General features: G+C 48.8%; 1 protein-coding gene across 1 annotated transcript in view; it reads right to left on the reverse strand.

The window, feature by feature from the left end:
- Positions 1-22,020, reverse strand: part of XYLT1 (xylosyltransferase 1) — a 299,188-nt gene that overhangs the window by 14,675 nt on the left and 262,493 nt on the right. The window contains exons 7-9 of the mRNA XM_036280267.1: positions 12,108-12,324; positions 9,464-9,640; positions 5,272-5,534 (exon numbers count right to left, since the gene is read on the reverse strand). Of these exons, the coding sequence (XP_036136160.1) occupies positions 5,272-5,534; positions 9,464-9,640; positions 12,108-12,324 (657 nt within the window). The remainder of the gene's footprint in view (positions 1-5,271; positions 5,535-9,463; positions 9,641-12,107; positions 12,325-22,020) is intronic.

The following is a 22,020-nucleotide window of genomic DNA, read 5'->3' on the forward strand; positions in this document are numbered from 1 at the left end:
CTACGCTTATCATTTCCAAACACTGATTTGGGGCTTGTTCGTTATGCAGCATTATGGCAGTAGCTAAATAGTACGCTGTCAGTGTTTGTTCTGTAAGGCGGTGGAGTCACTGGAGGTGGAAGAACAGGAGAGCTTGTTGGCATGGGAGTCAACTCAAGTTTCCAGCCGGAGCAGTCCAGAAGGGGGCCTGCTAAGGCAGCGGTTCTCACCTGTGGGTCACGACCCCTTTGGGGGTCGAACGGCCCTTTCACAGGGGTCGCCTATGACATAACAGTAGCAAAATGAAGTGGCAATGAAAATAGTTTTATGGTTGGGGGTCACCACAACATGAGGAACTGTATTAAAGAGTCACTGCATTAGGAAGGTTGAGAACCACTGTGCTAAGGGATCAAGGAAATGAGCATTGGTCAAGCACTCTAGAAAGCAACTTTGTTTTTTTTTTATCCTCACCCAAGGATATTTTTTGATATTTTATTCAGAGAGAGTGGGAGGGAGAGAGAGAGAGAGAAACATCGACGTGAAAGGGACACATCGAGTGGTTGCCACCTACACTGCCCACCCAGGGCCGGGGACAAACTACAACCGAGGTACGTGCCCTTAGCGGGAACTGAACCTGGGTCTCTCCAGACCGCAGGCCAACGCTCCAACCGCTGAGCCAAACTGGCCAGGGCTAGAAAGCAACTTTGATTGCCTGCTTTCCCTCCCCTTCTATCAGGAAATCGTGAGTCCATCTCCACCTGAGTCCATCCTCGACTGCCCTACACACTCCAGCATCCTGGTCCAGGCCACTGGCACACCTCACCTGGGCCTTTGCACAGCTTCCGTACCTGTCTCCCTCCTCCTTTCATCCACGATAACCTCATAATGGCCGCACCCACCGTCCCCTGCTTGAACCCCTCAGGCGGCTCTGCTTACTGCTTACGATGAAATCTAAATTTTGCACCTGGTCGACAAAGCCCTATCTCTTTCTCTGGCCTTATTTTGTTTCCCTCTGCCCCAAACCACCACCTTCTAGGCACATGGACCTTATTTGGGATTTTTGCACACACTAAGCTCATTTCCACCTCAGGACCTTTGCACAGCACCTTCTCTGTGCTGGGAATGCTCTTCTCCGCTTAGATTGCATGGCTGGCTGTCTTATCATTGTTGCTTAAGTGTGACCACTTCAGAGAGACCTTTCTCGACTGCTGAATCTTAAGTCACCAACTTATTGCTATCATGTGGCTTTGCCTTCATTCCCAGTAGAGCATTTATCCCTACTGATCATTTTTTTTTTTTTTTTTTTAATCCTCACCTGAGGACATTTTTGCATTTATCTTCAGGAGGGAGAGCGGGAGGGAGAGAGGGAGGAAGAGAGAGAACCATCGACGTGAGAGAGACACATCAAGTGGTTGCCACCCACACGACCCCAAGCAGGGCCGGGGACAAAATGCAATAGAAGTACAGTGCCCTTAGCAGGAACTGAACCCGGGTCTCTCTGGTCCATGGGCCGATGCTCTAACCGCTGAGCCAAACCGGCCAGGGCTCTACTGATCTTTTGTTCTTGTTTACCAGATCTTAGACACGGTCTGTCTTCACACTTGAATGGGAGGGGCCTGGTCTGTCTGGGTCACGGCTGAGTGCCCAGCGCCTAGCACAGAGCCTGCCACATGGTAGATGCTCAAGCTATACTTGTTGGTCGAGAGAACATTCTAGAAGAATTTTCTCTTGAACCCTTTGCTTCCAAGGGACATCTGGGATACATGTAACCCAGGACTGAGCACAAAGCCTTCTGTTACTGGTCTTGACTGTAGATGATACTTAACTAAAATTAAGAAGGGAGTTTGTTTTAACCAGATGCAAAGCAACAGAACTAAAGGATGCCACAGACTCATCTCACCCAAATTCTTGTTCAAATAAGTGGGCACTGAAAAAAGGAGGAGATTCACAAAAATCTAGATTTCTCATCTGTTTTGAAAAGTGGCTCTATGTCTACAGTCCCACAGGGCAGGGTGTGCCCAGCTCAGCACCGGGGCCGCGTGCGTCCGGCTGGCACCGTCAGGCCCGCTGCGGGGCCAGCGCTGGTGGACACAGGCTGCCTGCCCGGCCCAGGAGGGCGCTTGAATTTGAGGACTTGTAATAAAACACTGACATCTTTATCTCTGGAGGGCGGCTCACAAGCAAACTGTATTTTCTTGTTCTCTCAATCTGCCATTTCGAAAATTTCTGCAACAAGCATGAGTTATTTTATAATGAGGAAAAAAAAAAATCAATGAACATTATTTTTATGAAAGGTCATCCCACAGACTGGAAAGACACAATTTGCATGAAGTGCCCAAAGGAAATGAGAGTCTTGAAGTAAAGTTTTCACTTGCTGTTTCGCCAGATGCCCTAGGGGTGGGAATTTACTCTCCTTTGCCTTTTGGGATAAGGGTCCTTTGTCCTGATTTATTTTCAGCCTCATATTCATAAATATATTGGTTTTGCCCACAGCAAGGCACAGCGATTCTATTATAATAAAAAATGAACAAGAAGTCAAAGGATTCCAGGCCGGAGGCACCTTGATGGCCTGCTAAATCCCCAAACAAGTGCTGGGAGAAAATTTCAACAACCCTAAACAAATTGGGGGTGTCTTGGAATTTCCTATAAGATCATTTACCTTATAAATGCTAAGCAGCCTGGGATTAAGGCTATTCTTGAACGACATTCAGCTCCCAACCGTGGCACTGGGCTCTCTACTGGGGATTCGTACTGTGGTTCTGCAAGGGTGCTGTCCCCAGACTAGCAGGGGGAGAAGACCTTCACCGTTGACCTTGACCCAAGGTCCTGCTGCTATGGGCACTGGGACGGTGGGACGTAAGTCTGAGCCACTTTTGGCTTGGGCGGGGTGGGGGAGGGGGCTGTCAGGGGAGCTCACAGCAAGCGTCACGGAGGATGTAGCCCTCGGAGACAGGAGACAAGGACAGGGCAGGCCGTGCAGGGACAGTTGGGGCAGGAGGCAAAGAACGCACAGAGAGACCAAGGAGCAGTTCATGTAACCAGCTCCGGAGCGTGTAGCTCACACACCAGACTCCCTGTTGACTTTGGCAGCTTAATAATAACGGCACTTTGTATGTAAAACACTGTTCCAACGGGGAAGATAATAATACATAAATCAGAAGGCTGTTTTTGAGGATTAGCTCCTTTAAACCTCACAGTACCTTAGGTGTAAGGCTTATTATTTTCAATGTACACATGATGACACTGAGGGTCAGAGAGGTCAATTACTTGTCCAAGGTCAACAGGTAGTAAATAAGAGTTGAGTTCAATGAGTAGACTCTGGGTTCCCAACCCACATTGAGCTTTCTTTCTCTTCTTTTTAAGATTTTTAAAAATAGATTTTTAGAAAGAAAGGGAGGAGAGAGAAAGAGAGAGAAACATCAATGTGAGAGTGAAACACTGATCAGCTGCCTCCTGCACGAGCCCTACTGGGGACTGAGCCTGCACCCCAGGCGTGTGCCCTGACCGGGAATCGAACAGGCAACCTTTCGGCGCGTGGGACGACGCCCAACCACCTGAGCCACACTGGCCAGGACTACCCTGGGTTTGCCGTTAAGTCAGAACCTGCAGGGAGAGAGGGCTGAGGCCACGAGGAGATGAAGACCAACTGTGGCTGCCCTGCACAAAGCCAGCCGGCCATGCAGGAGGTCCCGGCCAGGAAACCTTCCCGTAGTTTCAGGCTTTTAGGCCATAGTTCCTGAGAAGAGGGAAGAACTGGGCAGGGAGGGGCACACAGGGGAAGCCTCCGTGGAGAGAGACTGGCAGAAAATTTGTGTTTTCTATTTGCTTTGAAAGAGGGAGGCGGGAGGAGGGGAAGGGAGAACGAGAGAGAGAGAGAGAATGCTCAGAGGCACTTCTAAAAACCCAGCCTCAGAAAATAATCAGAGAAAAAAGGAGGAAAGAAAAAGAAGCCTTCTGCAAAAAGATACTCATCAGGACATTATTTACAATGGCCCATTACTGACAATAGCAACAGGAAGGGCTGGATTAAGCAAACTCTGGAGTTTCTGCTCAGCGGAACAGCTACGGCATTAAAAAGGATCATTAGTGCCACGGAAGCTGCAGAGCGGCGGGGAGGGGCTGTTACAGGGCCGACCAGGACTCCGAATTCCTGCTGCAAACATGGAAATAGCCGCACCGCACACTGCTAGGGAACAGAGGAAAAGCCAACAGGATGAAAAGGGCTGCTTGGCTTAGGGGAAGACGGCGGAGGGGAGGGCAATATGTTCAATTCTTGTCCTACCTTCCCCTGGTCTTTCCATACATTCTAGAACACTCTTTCCTCAAGTGTCAGCCGGTACCCGCTAGTGGCAGGTGAGACAATTCTGAGGCACATTGGAAGACGTTTTAAATACTAGTTCTGCATGTTGCCAGTGCGTTTGGTCACATTTTGGGGTGTGGTAATGACAGTAGAGTTATGTTTTAAAATGGAGTCTTTCTTTTTCAGAGACATATGTGAAAATATTTATGGCTGAGGGGCTGTGACGTCTGGGATGTGCCTCAGTTGAACTGATCCGGGAGGAGGGTGTGATGAAGGGGGACTGGTCACTGCCAGAGCTGGGTGACGGGAGCATGGGGTTACACCCCCTATTTTGAATGTATTTGACATTTTCCATAACAAAAGGTAAAAAAACGAAAAAGTTCTGTATTTCCATGGTTACCTTCCATATAAGTTAAACGCAGCTATATAATACGGTGACATAGAGCTTCCTTCTAAAATATATATGCTTAGCATAAAGGCTGAAAGGAAATAATTGGGTAAATATTAGATCTGGTATTCTGAAAAGGTAAAATACTGACGATGGCTTAGCCGGGGGATGGATGGCCAGGACATGCTCTGAACACTGGGATGGTTGCATAGATGCCATTTTTTTTTTTTTTTTTTATCCTCACCCAAGGACATTTTTTGCATTTATCCTCAGATGGAGAAGGAGGAAGAGAGAGAGAGAGAGAAACATTGATGTGAGAGAGACACATCGACTGGCCGCCACCCACACGACCCCAACTGGGTCCGGGGACAAACTGCAACCAAGGTATGTGCTTTAGCAGGAACTAAACCAGGTCTCTCTGGTCCATGGGCTGACGCTCTAACCGCTGAGCCAAACCAGCCAAGGCATGTAAATGCTTTTTGGGTAAAGGAAGAGAGGGAGAAGCATGCAGAGGAGGTGCAGCCCCTAATGCCGAGGAAGGTCTACACCCTCCTTCTCGCTCCCGTCTGTCCCTGCCCCACCCTACGTCGCCCTCCCTGCTCACCTGCAGCTGTTCTCCCCGTCCGTGTGCAGCGAGGTCTCAGCGCGTCGGAGGCCCAGGCGGGCGAAGGAGTGGTACAAGGTGAGCGCCACGTCGCTCAGGCTATGGGTGCCGTCGGGCTCCTCGTAGACGTTCTCCCAGTAGGAGCGGAGGCCAGGGGTGCCGGCAGGGTAGTTCCCGTACAGGTAGTAGTCCAGCTGCCCGATGATCTCCTGATTCACCACGGCTTCGAACTTGCGGGCAAAGAAGGTAGGCCGGGCTGTTTGCTGTGCTCAAGGGATAAAAAGATTGCTGTCAGCAAGTGGTGTGTGTGTGTGTGTGTGTGTGTGTGTGTTGGGGGCCACGTGTGGTTGGGGCAGGGCTGTGCCCCAGCCTGCCTGCAGCCGGATTCCAGCTCCCACACTGACTAGCCTCTCTGTTCTCACCTTCGTCCTCTGTAAAATGAAATGGACAATCAGGGTGTCAGAGTGGAATGAGTTAATCTTTGTAAAGCATTTGCAGCAATGATGGGCACCTGGGAAGCATCATTTAAGTGTTTGTTAAATAAATCACACCCTGGTGTTTGTAGCTGAGATGGATCTTCGAAATCAGTTAGCTAGAGGTCTAGGGCAAATGCAGCCTAAGGATATATTTTAATTGTCCAGCACAGTGTTTTAAAATTGAATTAGCTGGCAATATTTAAAAAGCAGAAGACTTCACAGCAACAGTTCTTGGCTTCTCTTTAAACGGAAATAGATCCAGCAAACCTAGGCCCATGTTCCTATATGGCAACCACTGCTTAAAGCTGAAAAGCAGCTGTCCCTTTAGATGGGTGTGGTTTCTTCAGCTCACCACAGTCCCCACCACCCCCTATTGCCACCTGGGCATTGCAGCAGAGTCAGCATCTCTGGAGATGCGGTTTAGGAACCTGCATCCCAAAACGCTTCCCTGGTGATTATGATGCAATGTTTAAAGGCCATTTATGTACGCCAAATTTTCAAGGAGACTGGAGCCCAGAGAAGGAAAGGGACTCATCTAAGGTCACACAGCAAAGTAATGACCAAGCCAAGATTAAAAAAATAAAGTTCTGAGCACCTGTTATCTACCAGGTCTTATACTATGGTCTGGGTGGGGAATCAGCACACTTTTTAAGTAAAGGGCCAGATAATAAATACTTCCAGCTTTGCAACTATTCAACTTGGCTGTTGTAGTGTGAAAGTAGCCATGGACAAAACAGTAAATGAATGGATGTGGCTGTGTTACAAAAGAGCGTACAAAAGCAGCCAATGGGCTGGATTTGGCTCAGATTAGTCTGCTGACCCCTGTCTAGGGCGATGGAAATGATTCAAACATAGCCCCCCTCCCTTGAGGAGCTTATGCTCTAGTGTTATTATTGACCAAAGTTTGGTGTAGCATTGTTTTTGCTGCTGTGGATAGCTAGCAACAATGACAACTACTGAGCACATGCTAGATGCAGGATATTTCAGTATGTCATCACCTCTAATCCTCCCAACAACTCTGCGAAGCAGGCATTCCAAGTTCCATTTCACAGATGACGAAACTGAGCTCAGGGAGGAGAAGTGATACATACAAACTCACACAGGCAGAAGACTTGAACCAAATCTGACGTCCCTCAAACCCAAGCTCTTTCGACTATATCATCCAAGGATCCAGCTGCTAATTGAGTAAACCAGAAGCTCCTGGTAACAGATACCTTTTGTGTTATTCTGAACATTTCCTGTCTTCTCTGCTTCATGAACCCCTGGGACCCCTCGCCTCTGTGGTCAGCTCAGTTCCTTTACAGTCACTAGAAAGACAGACCACCTGGGTTCAAATCGTCACCCTGCTACTTTCAACTGTGTATGTCTTTGGGCAAGTCACCGAGGACCTCAGCTTCCTCATCCTTAAAATGGGTATCATCTGGGTACTTATAGAGTCTGGCACATAGTGTTAGCTGCTGTTATTATGTTATTATTATTTGTTATCATTACTTCCCCCTTGAGCCTCCTAACGGGCTTCTAAGTCTTGGTTTTCTGGGGGCAGAGAATCAGACTCAGCGGCAGGGCGGCCTTCTTTCCTCGTCCACAATTCTTTGATCATAGCTGGATCTTTAAAAAGGGCACATTTCTATATTTATCGTTCTCTTCCTCGGAGTTCTTTGAACAAGAACTCCGAGTTCCTTACAGGCAGCAGTTTCTTGATTTTAAATGTTGGGGAACATTCTTGATCTTTGTTTACTGTGAAAGAAAGAGCTGGGAGCACATGATTCTGTCCCTGCGTCAGCCTGTGCTTCTCGGAGGCCACGATGTCCGCGGGATGCGGGGCTGGAACACACACGCTGCCGCCTGGGCGGGCGGAGCCCCCAGGAACCACCGCGGCCACCTGCACCTGCCCGAAATGATGAGGTCCTTTGCAACGAGGGCAACCACAGGTCCTCTACCGAAGTGGGAAATCTTTTTTTTTTCCTTTTGAATAGGTCAAATATTCCCCCTACAGCCCTCTTTCTGCTCAGCAGATCCTTTCTGCATGGACAATAGAGCGAAAATGTCACCCAAGTTTATGCCTAAATTAACATGGACTTAAGGAGGTCCCTGGGTAGCTCTCAATCTGCCACCAAAAAAGGTCTAAAAAAATACCATTGCAGCAACCGCTTACAGAGGTGAAAGACATTAAGTGGGGACTTTGAGGGAGTAGGAACCTTGAGGGGTGAAACCTGCTGTGTCTTCTGCACCTGTGTAGAAACAAAACCAGGCAGGCAGTGGGGTGGGGGTGGGGCTGGTGCTAAAAGCCCGAGGCTGGTGCTGGGAATACATGGCTGGGACCTTCAGCCCTACACTTCATTATGTGTGTGTCTGTGGACAAGCAAGTTCACCCCTAGGTGCCTCCGTTTCCCCACCTGCACAAAGGAGGTATCTGCCTCAGGGAAGCCAATGCAAACAGCCTGGGAGAGAGCAGAATCCTACCCTGTGCTCAGACAGAGCCTCCTAGTCCCCTGGGGATCTCGTTCACATGCAACTCTGACTCAGCAAGTCTGAAGCTACAGAGATTCTGTTTCTAGCACACTCCTGGCTACTCTGATGCTGCTGGTCCCGACCACACTCTGCGAGCCCGGCCAAGAGACGAGAAGCTCCACGGGGGCAGCCAGCTCAGTTATGTGCCAATGAGTCGGCAGGGGCACCTCAGGTTACCAGCCTGGCACTGTTGTCCCCTCCTCCCCTGGGTTAGCGGTTTGGGCAGCAGCATGCCGTCTCCATGTGGTGGCTCTAGTGACCCCAGAGCGATGTGTTTAACCATCGTGTCACCTTCTGTTTGTACTTTCTGCAGCTGGGCTGGGGGCGTGGTGAGGGGGAAAGGGGGAGGGGCTCAGGGTGCTGGCCTGGAGGAGTGGAAGGGATGGAAACAGGTTGCCATTCTGGATAGGGCTGGGGGCTTCGGGAAGCAGAGGGAGCATTTATCACCCTCCTGCCTCGGCCCTGCCCAGAGCTGGAACTCACTGAGCCATGCAGAGACACCCGCGAGGACAATAACGGTTCTACCTCTTGCTGCGCCTGTTGAGTTCGCAGAATGTGGCAGTTTCCAAACCAGAATTTCCCCAAGTCTTAGCATATTAAAAACAAACATTCCTGGACCTCATTGGAGACCAGTGGTTTGTCCCCAGTGGTCATGTGCTTGTCACAACTGCAGTGGACCACGAACAGGGTCCCGGACCCTGCTCCACATCCTACAGCACACCGGGCGCTAGAATCATCCAACCACAATGCTAACAGTGCTGAGTTTGAGAATCTGTGCCCCAGATATACTCAACATTGTACCCAGAAATCCGTGTTTAACAAATATTTCGGGGGATTCTGATGAAAAGGCAATATAAAGAAATGGATACAAGTATGGCCTTTGGAAACATATGTTGGACTATGTGACCTTGGACAAGGTTTTCGATCTTTCTATGCCTGTTTCCCTATTTCTAAAATGAAATAGTAATAATTTTAATTATCTATCCATCCATCTAATCTAATCTAATCTAATCTAATCTAATCTAATCTAATCTAATCAGGTTGTTGTGGGCTTAATGAGTCAAGACAGGCATGGAGTCATCAAAAAATGTTGGCTACTGTTGATGTTGTCATTAACATTATCAACAGCGAGGGCTGAACACTGGGGGGTGAGCCAGTGAGCAGGCCTGGCCCCGGGCGCCGCAGGGGCCGCTGGGAAGGCTCACCTGGAAGCGGTGGAAGTCCTGCGGCTTGAAGTCGTTGGGGGAGCAGCCGCACCAGTCCACGATGTGCTTGTACTGGCACTTGCAGCCCAGCTTGCGGTTCCAGTTGGTGACGCGCAGGTTGTTGTCCACCATGGTGGCACAGTGGGGGCTGTTCTCCAGGACCGTGTGGAAGAAGGACTGCAGGGGAGACAGGGACCAGCCTGAGTCCCCCAGCTTCCGTGAACGGGCGGGGTGTGGGTCCTTCCCTGGGACACCACTCTGAAGGGTCCCTCTGGGAGACTCATCTGTTCTCTCTGTACACGGGGTCAGTGCCAGTCTGGGCCTACTCAGGGTACACTGGATGTTCTGTCCAGAGTGGCTTAATTCTGCTCAGAATTAATGTCCTGAGTGTTCCTCTAATTATCTTTCCCCAACCGTCTAAAATCCGATTTCAAAATATCTCTTATCACCCAGGACATCTTCTGTCGGCTCAGCAGAGAAGAGAGGTCCCTTAGGATATGTCAACATATGGGGTCCAGAGGAAAACATGGGGACAATGACTCAGAAAACCTTGGGCCCTTTGGCTATTACTTTGCAAATAGCCAGTTAGAAACCAAAGGAATTCAACTCTGAATATCTTGAGAAGACTGGCTAATACTCTTGAATTTCACCCCTGGGTAAAGAGATCAGATTCATGGGTGCATCAGGCCCCAGGGCTGGAAGGTGTCCCAGGTGCCCTCTGAATGGTGTGACTACAACACAGGGGGGCGAAGGGCAGGCTGTTTGCTGTCCATGGTGCTGAACCGGGCACACTTGCTTCCCCCAATCCTGACTCCGTCCTGGCCCACCTCTCCTAAGAATCTGAGAAAGAGCCCGGGCCGGTTTGGCTCAGCAGTTGGAGCATAGGCCTGCAGACCAGAGAGTCCTGAGTTCGGTTCCCACTAGGGGCACGTACCAAAAAAAAAAAAAGAAGAAGAGTCTGAGAAAGAGGCAATGTTAAGAGTGAAAAGAGAGACTGAAGAGGAGAGACATGGTTAGAGATGCGAAGAGAAACAGGGAGAGAGAAAGGCTCTCTTTGGACACTGCTTTGACACAACCCCAGATACCAGGCAGATGCATTCTCCCTGCTCTCTGCTCCCGAGGGGAAGCTGTTGGGGAACATGTGTCTGCCTGTCATACATTTATGGCACAGCCTTCAGATTTCTTCTGAACCGGTTCAGAAGTGGTCTGGGAGAAGGAGGGCGAGGTGGAGATGCAGGATGGAGGAGGTGGATCTGGCAGGGACCTGGCGTGTCCTGTGCGTGTATGTGCTGGGGCAGGGGTGGGACAGAGAGGACCTGCACTGAGATGAGCACCACGATGAAAGGACCCGAAGCCCTGAACACTCTCTTCTCAATGGGTGGGCGGGCAAAATAAAGGGCCACCGACCACCCCCGCTGACCTTCCTGTGATGCTCAATGGCATGTCCATGAATCTGGATTTTAAGCTTGAATTGTCTACAAGCCCGCAGAGGCACATATTCTCCATGAAGCGGTGGGGAAAAGTACCCAATTACTGGCTGCCCTGTGTCCTTTCATAATGATACAGACATTCTCTTCAAGATAATGGATGAGGAGGTTATCAGTATTGAGAGAAAAGGTGATTTTCGCCGAAAAAGGATTAAAAGCTGATTACTTAACATGTGTGCAGAATAGCAAAACCTGGCCCAGTGACAAGCCCATCATCTTGCTGGAGTGACTTGGGCAGTCGGCCCTACAGAGCTTGTCACTGCCCCAGATGTTGGTGAGAAACATGGAAACCATCAAATGAGATGCGCTGTCTCGTGTGGTCTAGAAACACATCACCCGAGTGGTCCAGAGAGGGGGCACAGCCGGGAAGGAATGACGGACCATTCAATGGAGTGTTGTGGGCTCCGCAGAAACAGAACCAGCTCTGGAGTTTTCTGAAGTAGGAGACTAAAAGCTGGAGGTGAGGGAGCTTCACCTCGAATCTTTCCGCCCAGGCCTGGTCAAGAGGCCACTGGCATGTCACTGGCCGCAGTACAGACGGGGCCGGGCTATTTTAGAACAGTCTGCAGTCTTAATCAACAGGGCTTCTGAAATGACTGAACGTGTCTCCCCAAAATTCGAAGGGTGAAATCGTCACCCCCAATGTGATAACGTTAGGAAGTGGGACCTTCAGAAGCTGGGTCGGAGATGAGGGTGGAGCCCTCATGAGTGGGGATTCGTGCCCTTATAAGAGGGAGCCCAGAAAGATCCGAACCCCTCAGTCACGCGAGATGCAGTGCGCGCTGCTGGTAGGCAGCCTGCAACCCCGGAGAGGGCCCTCGCCAACCATGCTGGCACCCTGGCCTGGGACATGTAGCCCCCAGAGCTGTGAGAAGCACACTTCTGTTGTCCATAAGCCACCAAAAGGGCTTCTTGGTGTTGAGGACATTATTACAGGATTGTGACCGCGGAGCGGACGAGGGTGTGCCAGCACATACAGCTGTGCAAATCACACGCAGCAAGGTCCCCCTACCACTGTCGTTCTCCGTCTTCATCGGACTGTTTGGAGGGCTATGCTTTGGACTCAGCATCACTTTGCCGAAAATTCAGCATCCACTTTGCTCCAAGGTGAGAGCCAGCCCTGACCATTCTCAGGGACTGTTGTCCTGGACACTCACCTCTGCAGGAAGCAGGGTGTAGGAGTAGAATTGCTTCATTTTAGTCACCAGATCATCTGTGGAGAAGGTCACATACTCCACAAACTTCCGGTTCAGCAGGAACCAATCCGAGCCGCCATCCACGGCGATGCCCTCAGGGATCCGCCGGTCCCCCAGGCGCCACATGTGGGCGTCACACTCCAGGAAAAGCCGGTCCAGGCCCTGTTTCCGGATGAACCTAGAAGAAACAAAGAAGCTATTAGCCCGAAGGTGCCTCCACCCAGAGTCCAAATGAGACGGCACAATCCCGGCAATCAAAGCGTTTACTGAGCGCTGACTGTGTGCCAGGTGCTGAGCCAGGGGCTCTGGGTATCGTTTGCCACTTGGTCTTCACAAGGGAGGCCGGTCCCTCTGTCCCTGAGGCAGGTACTATTATTACCCTAATTTATAGATGTGGACACTGAAGCTTAGACAGTTTAGGGGACTTGCCAAGCACAATTAGATGGCGATGATCATCCGTACATGAACTTCCTCTTCAGAGAACTTTGAAATCATCTTTTCATGCCCTGGACAGCTTGGTAGCTTAGTGAACACAGCCTATGGATACTCATCACAGAATAATATTCTTAAATGGAAACACACAGGATTACAAATATTTTTTTTCTTTGTTGAGAGAGGGGAGGGTGAGACAGAAAGAAACATCAATGAGAGAGAACATCAATGAGAGAGAACATCAACTGGCTGCCTCCTGCATGCCCCGCACTGGGGATCAGGCCCACAACCTGGGCATGTGCCCTGCCTGGGAATCAAACTGGCGACCTCTTGGTGCACGGGTCGATGCTCAACCACTGAGCCACACCGGCTGGGCACAAAATATTTTTTTTAAAAATAGCAAAGTTACGATATAGTAATTCATGTGCTTTTTGATTCACATCTTACATATAGGATTATATAATATTTCATAAAACACCAAATTTATGATAAGTACGTGTGTTTCTTTCTTAACACATGAAATAAGATCTTGTGGCAGGTCTAATAACCACTGCAAACGTGGAGAAGTGGCGAGCATAAATGACATGTAGGGGTAGATGCACCAACTGTAATGTGATATGAAAATGTGCGATTGTTAACAGTTACTGCTCATACTACTGTGGTTTGTTCTCTGTGTTTAGCTAGATCTCAGTGAAAATAAAGACAATTTTTTTCCCATTCAAAGTCATGGGCCCTGCTGTTTTGTAAATGCAGAAATCAATGGCGGCACGGATCAGACTGACAGATCTCAGAGGGGTGGGGGGCGGGAAGAGATTAACCAAAGAATTTATATACATATATGCATAACCAGTGGACACAGACAATAGTGTGGTGGGGCAGGGGCTGAGGGGGGGGGAAGGGGGAAAATTGGGGGACATCTGTAATACTATCAACAATAAAAATAATTGATGGTCAAATAGATGGTAAAACAGGGGTGTGGGGAGACTGGACAGAGCAAGAATCCAGCCTTCTGGCCCAAATGCAGTGCATTTACAATGAGCATTAATTACACAGCTACTATGTGCCGGGAACTGTGATGGCCCTGGTGCAGGGTGAGGAGGAGTAACGATGATCCCTGCTCCTCAGGAACTGGTTACCCAGTTGGCAGCTTAGCCTAGAGGTCTCCTGACCCAGGGGTCCTGCCGCTCCTCTAGCTCCACATCCTAAAGTCAAGCATTTTGAAGTGTACACTTCAACAGGACTGAGTTCATTCACAATGTCATTCACCTCTATCTAGTTTCAAAATATTGCATCACTCCAAAGGAGACCCCATACCCATAAGCAGTCCCCGATCATTGCCCCGGCCCCTGGCAACCAATCTGCTTTCCGTCTCTATGGATCCTCCAATCCCGAGTATTTCATGTAGGTGGAATACTATATAGAATGCTGGCCTTTTTGTTGGGCTGCCTCCACCTACCGTAATGTTTTCAAGGTTCATCCACCTTGCAGCACAATCAGTGCTTCACCCCTTGTTTCTGTCTATCCAGCATTCACGCCTCGTTTTTCTGGGAACCACATCTCGACTTCACTTTGGACAGTCACTGATCTTCAACTCTCAGTCCACTTGGGTTTGCACCTTCCCCTAACACCAGACGATGACCATGACCCAGGCTGATCAACTGCATCTGCTTGGTCGCCATGAATCAGGTTCAGGGAGGGGTGAGAGACTCAGGCTGAGTTTGAGATGAGGGCCTGAATTTTTGCTGGATTTACCAGAAAGAAAGACTCTTCTGTGGGGTTTGCGGCTGAGAGAATGCAAGCCTAGAGCTGGTTGGCAGCCGTCTGATCACCATGAGTAGAGAGACTGACTGACAGTGGGGGGGTGACACAGGAAGGAGGAGGGCGAGCATTACATGGAAGCCCAGGGGAAGTTGACAACTTTTCTGAGGACACACAAAGGACAGAAGCCAACCAGAAGACCCAGGTATCCAACATCCCTAGGCTTGTTCTTTCTTCCTTTCTTTTTTGGTACATGCCTCTAGTGGGAACCGAACCCGGACTCTCTGGTCCACAGGCCAACGCTCCAACCGCTGAGCCAAACTGGCCAGGGCCAGTCTTGTTCTTTCCATAACCCATCTTCCCATGTGCAAAATCCAGGTTGGGTCTCACATGGATGAGGGGTCAGGGATCTCTTTGTGGGGCAAGACCTGGTGAAGATTTTTCATTATACTCACCATATCACACCCCAGACACAAAACTTGGCTTTAACCAATTCATTAAAAGGAGCCCTGAGTTTAGAAAAATTACCTCCTACCTCGACTCTGGCTTGTGCTTATTTATACAACAATGACCAGTCGGTGCATTTAACCATGCTTAACACTTTACATTGTAGATAACTTATATCAAAACTTAACGTGCGAACCAAGACTAACCCAGAAAGAGAAATAAAAGATATACAGGTGCGAGGATTTGCAAAATTTTTCTTTCCATGGACCAGCATTTTAATTTTATGTTCCATTATATGGGATAATAGCATCGTCTTGCAATTTTAATGTGATGTCCCAGACCATAATATCCAAATGCAATATTTATGCAGTAATCTCCAAAATGAAATATTCATGGGGTTGAGAGATTGGCTGCTGTATTTACCTCATTCCCAAACTGATAAGCTGCAAGCACACGCGTTGGTTAATTATGAGTAAAAATAGAGACTACTGATTCCCAAGGTCTCAGAAAACTTCCTGGGTTGAGAGGGACTACTGGGAACTGGGTCTGGACTGGGAAAAGGTGGCAGAGATCTAGGGTCAGGGTACCTAGCAGGTGAAAGGCATCAGCTGCTCAGGAAGTGATCTGCTGTTTGCCCTGCCCCGTGCAGTAACCATAACTTGGAAAGGTAAACACTGGAAATCAGGATAAGTCAGTAAACACCTGGGTGTGTCTCTTCATAGATGCGGCTCACCAGTAAAGGGAGCATGGCCCTCTTATCTGAGGGATGGAGAGGAGACTGAATTGCAGCAATGAGCCCGAGACACATAAGGTGACGAATGACACTCTCCTCCCTTCGGTTTCACTTCCCATTGACATGGTTACTTGGGCAACTGGGTCAATAGGTGGAACTACAGAAGGACAGACGCCGAAAGGATCTGGGTACCAGTCCTGCCTCTGCTTTCACAGGCGGGGATGTGAGGCGGGCGTAACCTCTCTGAATGTGTTTCCTCACCTACTGGATGCGCCCTGTCCCCCTGTCCTGACACCTCCTGGAAGCTGTGGAAGGTGCAATGGATGATGTTGACAAAGGTCCTGGCGCAGGGTTTGGTAAGCACAGTTCACACAAGCAATGGACTGACCCAACCATCAGTTCCTCCTTCCACAGCGATAACTTCCCTCCTCAATCCCTCACATCCCTGATCAGCCTTGAATTCATGCTTCATTTCTCTCCATAGCACTTTAAACTCTCAATGTCACATACAAGATATTTAGTTAGTTTATTGTCTATTTCTCCTTACTAGATGTAAGCCCCAAGGGGTCAGAGATTTTTGTCTATTTTTGTTCACTGCTGTATCCTTAATGTCTAGAACAGTGTGCAGCACAGAGCTGGCACTCAGTAAATATTTACCAAGTAAATGAATAAAGGGAAGAGGAACAGCCATGCCTGCCAGGCAGTCAGAAAGGCACAGTGGTTAGTGAACCAGGTATCCAATTCTTCCAACACACATTTGACGGATGAAGGAAATGAGTCACAGGAAGGTTAAGTCAGTTCCTCAAAGGGACACAGATAGCAGCCCTGGACTTGAATCCAGGTCTGGCGAATCCAGTGCAAGCTCTTAACTCTTCTGCCCTTCTTCCCCAGACCGGATTTGCCAGGTCCTTCCAACAGGATCCAAAGAAAAGATCTGAGGACTCCTCTTGCCTCAAAAAGACACTGTGCAGAAGGGACAAGACTGAGGGGCTAACTGCAGGTCTTGGAAGACTTCGCGACGACTGCTGTATTCAGAACAGGCCACCTACGGGCAAACCTGGAGTCATAAGCGTTCAGTCTTACCTCCTGGGATGCACCTTTCAGGGTTGGTGGTTGGCCTTCTTAGACTTCTCAACTGGCACAATATGGAACTAAGTCATAGCTAAATAGGATTTAATGCGATGTCACAGGGACTGTCTACTCGGCTGAGCATCAAGGAAACCAGATTGAAGGAACAGAGGGGTCCTGATTCTCGCCCCCGGGAGAAGAGTTCAGTTAAGAAGCATCTGTAGCCTTTGCAAATAATCTTAGAAAAGGCAGACAATGAAGAAGTCCCTCCATTCAGTTAATTCCCTCGCTACGATCTCAGCATAGTCATTGAGTATGAAATTATTCCAGAGCTGTCTTGTCTTATAATGAGTTCTAAAAGGAAGAACTCTGCCCCTCCGATTTTACAGCGTGTTTGAGCACGAAGTAATCTTAACAATCAGCTAATATAACTAATTCCATAGATTAAAAAAACACACACACACACTGAGACCCAGAGGGCTAGATGATCCAAAGTCATCCAAAGTCACAGAGCCTAGGAAAAAGAACCTCCACTTCTTCTCTTTTCCTATCCAGTGATCTGTCACTGAACCCAGATTACTCCTTTAGCATAAGTACAACCTAAGCATTTTAGTTAAAAAATAAAGTCATGGAACAAAGCATGAAAACTGCACTGTATGAAGTCAGCCAGCTCTGTGAACAGGCCCACTCGTGACAGCCACCTGATGCAGGGGCCAACCCCTGGGCTCTGCAGCCAGACTGCCTGATTCAGGTCCTGGGTCTGCACTAACCTTGGGCGACCTGAACACGAGATGGCTCAGTTTCTCATGTGAAAAATGGTGATCATCGTAATAGCTGCCTCGCAGAGTTGGTGTGAAGGTTTAAATGAGATGATATATGGAGAGGGCTTGGCAAAGTGCTCAGCACATAGCAAGTGCTCCATAAATGTTCACCAAGGTGATGAATGTTTTTCCTTTCACAAGCTAGAAAATTTAAAATTCTCTCTCTCCTGCGATTTGGTACAGACATGGGTAGAGCACACCCAGGGCTAAGGAGAAACCCTCTCTGCACTGAAAAGCAATGTTTCAGCACCAAGGACAGAAAGTCTAAAGCCCCCACCATGAACTTGGTCTCCTACCATTATTTTAGTTAAGCGATGCCTGTGGTTGTGGTGGTAGAGGTGAATACAAAATGCTTCCATCTTTCCATGTCTTGAGTCAGCGAGGATTTAGCTCACTGGGTTCCTAGTTTGGCAGCTTCCCAGGGGCCCTCCTGACCATTTGACTCGGGCCCAAGGTGGGTTGTGCCCTTTCCTGACCTTGGCTGCCTGGAAGAGCAAGGGGGCTTGGGGCATTCCCTCATTCAGCAGCTCTAGAGAGCACCTCCAAGACTCCAGGTCTACGTGCTGAGAATATGCTTGTGAATAAGAATGATATCACCCCTGCTGTTCTCTCTCTTCTAGGGAGACAGATTTAAAAAAAAAAAAAGTAATTCCTACCATTTACAGAAAGCTTGCTACTTTCTAGGCCCTGCTCCTCACACTTAATATGTATTCTCTCTTTTGGTCTTCATCACAATCCCTTGAGGGTTCATTTTACAAAGGAAGGCATAGAAACACAGAGAGGCTAAGTAACTTTCCCAAGGCCACACAGCTGGTTAGTGGCAAGGGTAGGATTCAAACCTCAGCAGCCCAGGCTCTGGATTCCACACTCTTCGCCACAAGGCTGTACTACTGCTTTAATAAACAAACAGGTAGACACAAAAAGCTACACAACACCTAAATATATAACTCGATGTTTGTGATGAGTGCTATACAGAGACACTCGGAGTGCAATGACAGAAAATAGAGAGACAGGCACTTAACTAGTGAAGATCGTTCGGGAAGGCTTCCCTGCGAAGGTGGCGTTTAAGCTGGATGAGAAGTGTTGTGGAAGGGTTTCCTAAGCTTTTCAGAAATAGCATGTGCAAGAACCCAGATGAATGGGCAGAGGCCAAGGTGGCTGGAGTCAGAGCCACAGGGAAATGCTCAGCTTCACCACCTCACTGCGGAGTAGACCAGCCCCAGACGGGCAGACTGACCCGATCGCCGCTAAGTACCTGTGGCCTGTACAAGGCAGGAAACTCTACAAGGAACATACTCAGGAATGAGTGGAGTGCAGGGCCAGGAGCACAGACTCTGGAGCCAGATTGGATTCCAGTCTATTTCCCACTTAAGCCGTGCGTTGTTTAATCTCTCTAGCCTCAGTGTCCCCGCCTGGGAAATGGGCACAATAATGACTTACATCATGGGGTAGTAGGAAGTAAAAGAATTGATATCTGTAAGGCATTTAGGATGGTTCCTGGCACACAGTCTTCTCTCCATGTGTTACTACTATTACCCACCCTGTGCTGAGAAAACTGACTTAGGTTTGACATTCAAGGAAGGAAGAAACAGCGAGTCAGGGGCCCAAATTCTGGAGCCTGGTCTCCCGGCTTGGTGGCCCATCTCTTCACAGCTCTCAGGGCCCACGGCCACTTGCACCTCCAAGAGTTCCAAAGGTCCGCGGAGCGCTAACTGGCTTTCCGCATTTCACACATCTTTAAGAACAATGTTGCTACCATTTATTCTGACTGTAAAAGTGATATGCTTCATGGAAGGCCGGGAACATAAAAAGAAGTCAAAGGAAATAAAAAAAAAAACCCATACCCTGCCTCTCAGAGATGGCGCTGTGAAATGTTTTCCTTCTAGTCTTTTGTCTAACTCGACATGCATTGTTTGGAAAAAAGAAAAACTCCAAAGTTGACCTCAAAACTCACGCGGGGGCCAGCGAGGGCATGTGAACACAGCCCCGTGTGGGTGCCTGCGCGGTGCTATGCGTTATTTTGACACGGCTGCCATAACGGAGTTAAATAAAATGAACGTGCAAACAGTGATAAACGCGCTGGTTGGGTTTAAGAAAAGCGAAAGGAAACGGCAATCTGCTTTCCCCATTGGAGATGAGATACTAATTATCTTCTCACATCAATCATGGTGTTACAAGACAGCTGGGAGAGAGCCCTTCTCTCGCTAAGCAAGTTGGCACCAAAGAGCCTCCTGAAATCAGGTTTGCTTGGAGGAGGTTCCTGGCCAGGCTCTCGATGGGTTTGCCAACTTTTGGCTAAATAGTTGCCTGTTTATACATCAAGGGAGGCTTGGGTCTGAAGATTAGTTCAGTTTCAGAGAAGGAGCTGCCAAACCTGGGGGCTGGGACCTGTCCTTGCTTCTTTCCAGTCTAGTCTTCTTACATTTGAAAGGCTAGCTCTTTCCCCACGGGTTGCAAAAACTGTGTCTAAAATGTTAATGATTTGTGTACCATTTCTCTGCCGCATCATCACCACCATCATCATCACCTTAATATGCACAACTACCTGTTCTGAGAGCTTATCCATATATTCACTCATTCACTTCTTGCAAGAAGTCCATGCGGTTGGTTTTACTATCATCATTTCCAAGTCACAGATCAGACGATTGACTCACAGGTGTAACTGACCAACGCCACGCACCTAGTGAGCAGTTAGTGTGAGTTCTGCAGTCTGGTTCCAGAGCCTGGGTTCTCAACTGCTCTGTGCTTAATGTAGTAACCCTACAAGAAATTCTCAATATTTTTATTGACACCGACTTTAAATAGCTTCAGCTTTTAAAAAACTTAGTCTTATTCTAAGCATCATACCCCTGGAGTCACGGGCTAGATGGGCTGATTATATAATTTTCATGGATGCACGCTGGCTCAACGCCCAGCTTCCCCAGGAGGGCCCATTTCTGAACTACCCAGAACAATGTCACACGTCACTGGGGGATCATGAATACACTCTGGGATAGGCCAACTCCAGAAAGTAGGAGAAGGACCTGATTTCCATCCCTCACTCATTTAAAAAACGATTCTGCTTAAAGTCATTGGAATGTTGCTCTTTCACTCATACACCCCAAGAACTTAAAACTTTGGGGCCTCTCAGATCCTGGAGTGAGAAAAGAACACAGGCCTTAAAAGTCAGGCTGACCCGGTTCCAATCCCAGCTGTGCCATCCAGGAGCTGTGGGACCCTGAGCACGTGAAAGCAACTCTCCAAGCCTCAGACGTACCGTCCCTCCCATGGGGTAGCACCTGTCACATGAGGCTGGATGAGAGAGCGTACTTGACAGCACCTGGCTCGGGGCCTCCCCGTGGTCATCGAGGAAACTCGGTGCTCCCCAATTCCGACATCACAGTCCACATTTTATAAAGATGAGGAAACAAAGGTGTGGGGAGTCAAAGTCCTTTGTCGACGTCATGGCTGCCACACGGCAGAGCCGGCGGTAACCCCGAGCCCGAGCTCACTACACCACGCTGCATTCCAGAACGAAGCAGTGGGGCCTTGCTGACGCTGAATTAGGCACAGAGAGTAGATCAACCAAGGCAGCAAATGCCCCAGAGGAAACCCTATTCTGCTGAGGGCAATGGTTTTTCCTCTCCATCCCCCTGGAAGGGACCTGACCCACACACGGGGACTTGATCAGGCTGCCGAGATTGGGGAAACTTCTCAGATGCTCCCTAAGCAGAAGCCAGGAGCTCCCGGGGATGTCCGCAGAGACCCGCCGACTCAGGCTGCAAGGGGACGTCAGGGCACCTGCTTCTGCCAACCCTGCTGCGCTATCCGGGCAGAGGAGAACGTGTGACGTGTCTTTCAATGTATCTAGTTACTTTATTTTTGGAGGAAAGCAAGGAGAAACAGTGAACACAACACTCCCCTTCATTTAATTACAGGAACAGTCAGGACCAATTTGGCAGCTATTAAAATACTAGTTTGCCTTTATGTTAGCTCTTCGCAGCGGGAGCTGGAAGTCCAGATTGGCTGCGAAGGGCTGGAGATGGGGACAGAAGGTCAATTCTGCTATTAGGAACCACGTGGAGTTAAAACCGGAGGCACCATGTGGCCTATTTTGTGTCTCACTGCTTGCTTTTGTCCCTTCCCATCTTTCTTTTAAGCTCCCTGCTCTGTCAAAATGTCTTTTACAAGAACTGGTCCAGAAGCATCAGAATGGGAAGAGACTTTGGGGACCATCTTATTCATCCCCCTTGTTTTTCAGAGGGAAGAAATGAAGCCCGGAGAAGCAGAGTGGCTGCCTCAAAGCCAGCCAGCACACTGGAGGCAAGCAGGACCAGTACACAGAGAGCTTCCCCACGCAGGGGTGCTGAGCTCCTGGGACACAGTACCTGTGTCCTCTGCCCTAGCTGTGTGAGCTTAAGCAACCTCCTTCACCTCTCTGAGTCTCAGTTTTCTCATCTGTGGAATAAGGCTAGTAATTTGGGAAGGGTCACCACCTGACGTCACAAAATTAAAACCTATGCAAAGGACAATAGAATTAACGAAAGTGAAATTAATGGGAAAGGGGGTCACAGGGTACAAACTTCCAGTTATAAAACAAATAAGTCCTGTGGCTGTCATGTACAGCATGGTGACT

The sequence above is a fragment of the Molossus molossus genome, unplaced genomic scaffold (assembly GCF_014108415.1).
Source record: "Molossus molossus isolate mMolMol1 unplaced genomic scaffold, mMolMol1.p scaffold_m16_p_3, whole genome shotgun sequence".
Lineage (NCBI taxonomy): Eukaryota > Metazoa > Chordata > Mammalia > Chiroptera > Molossidae > Molossus > Molossus molossus.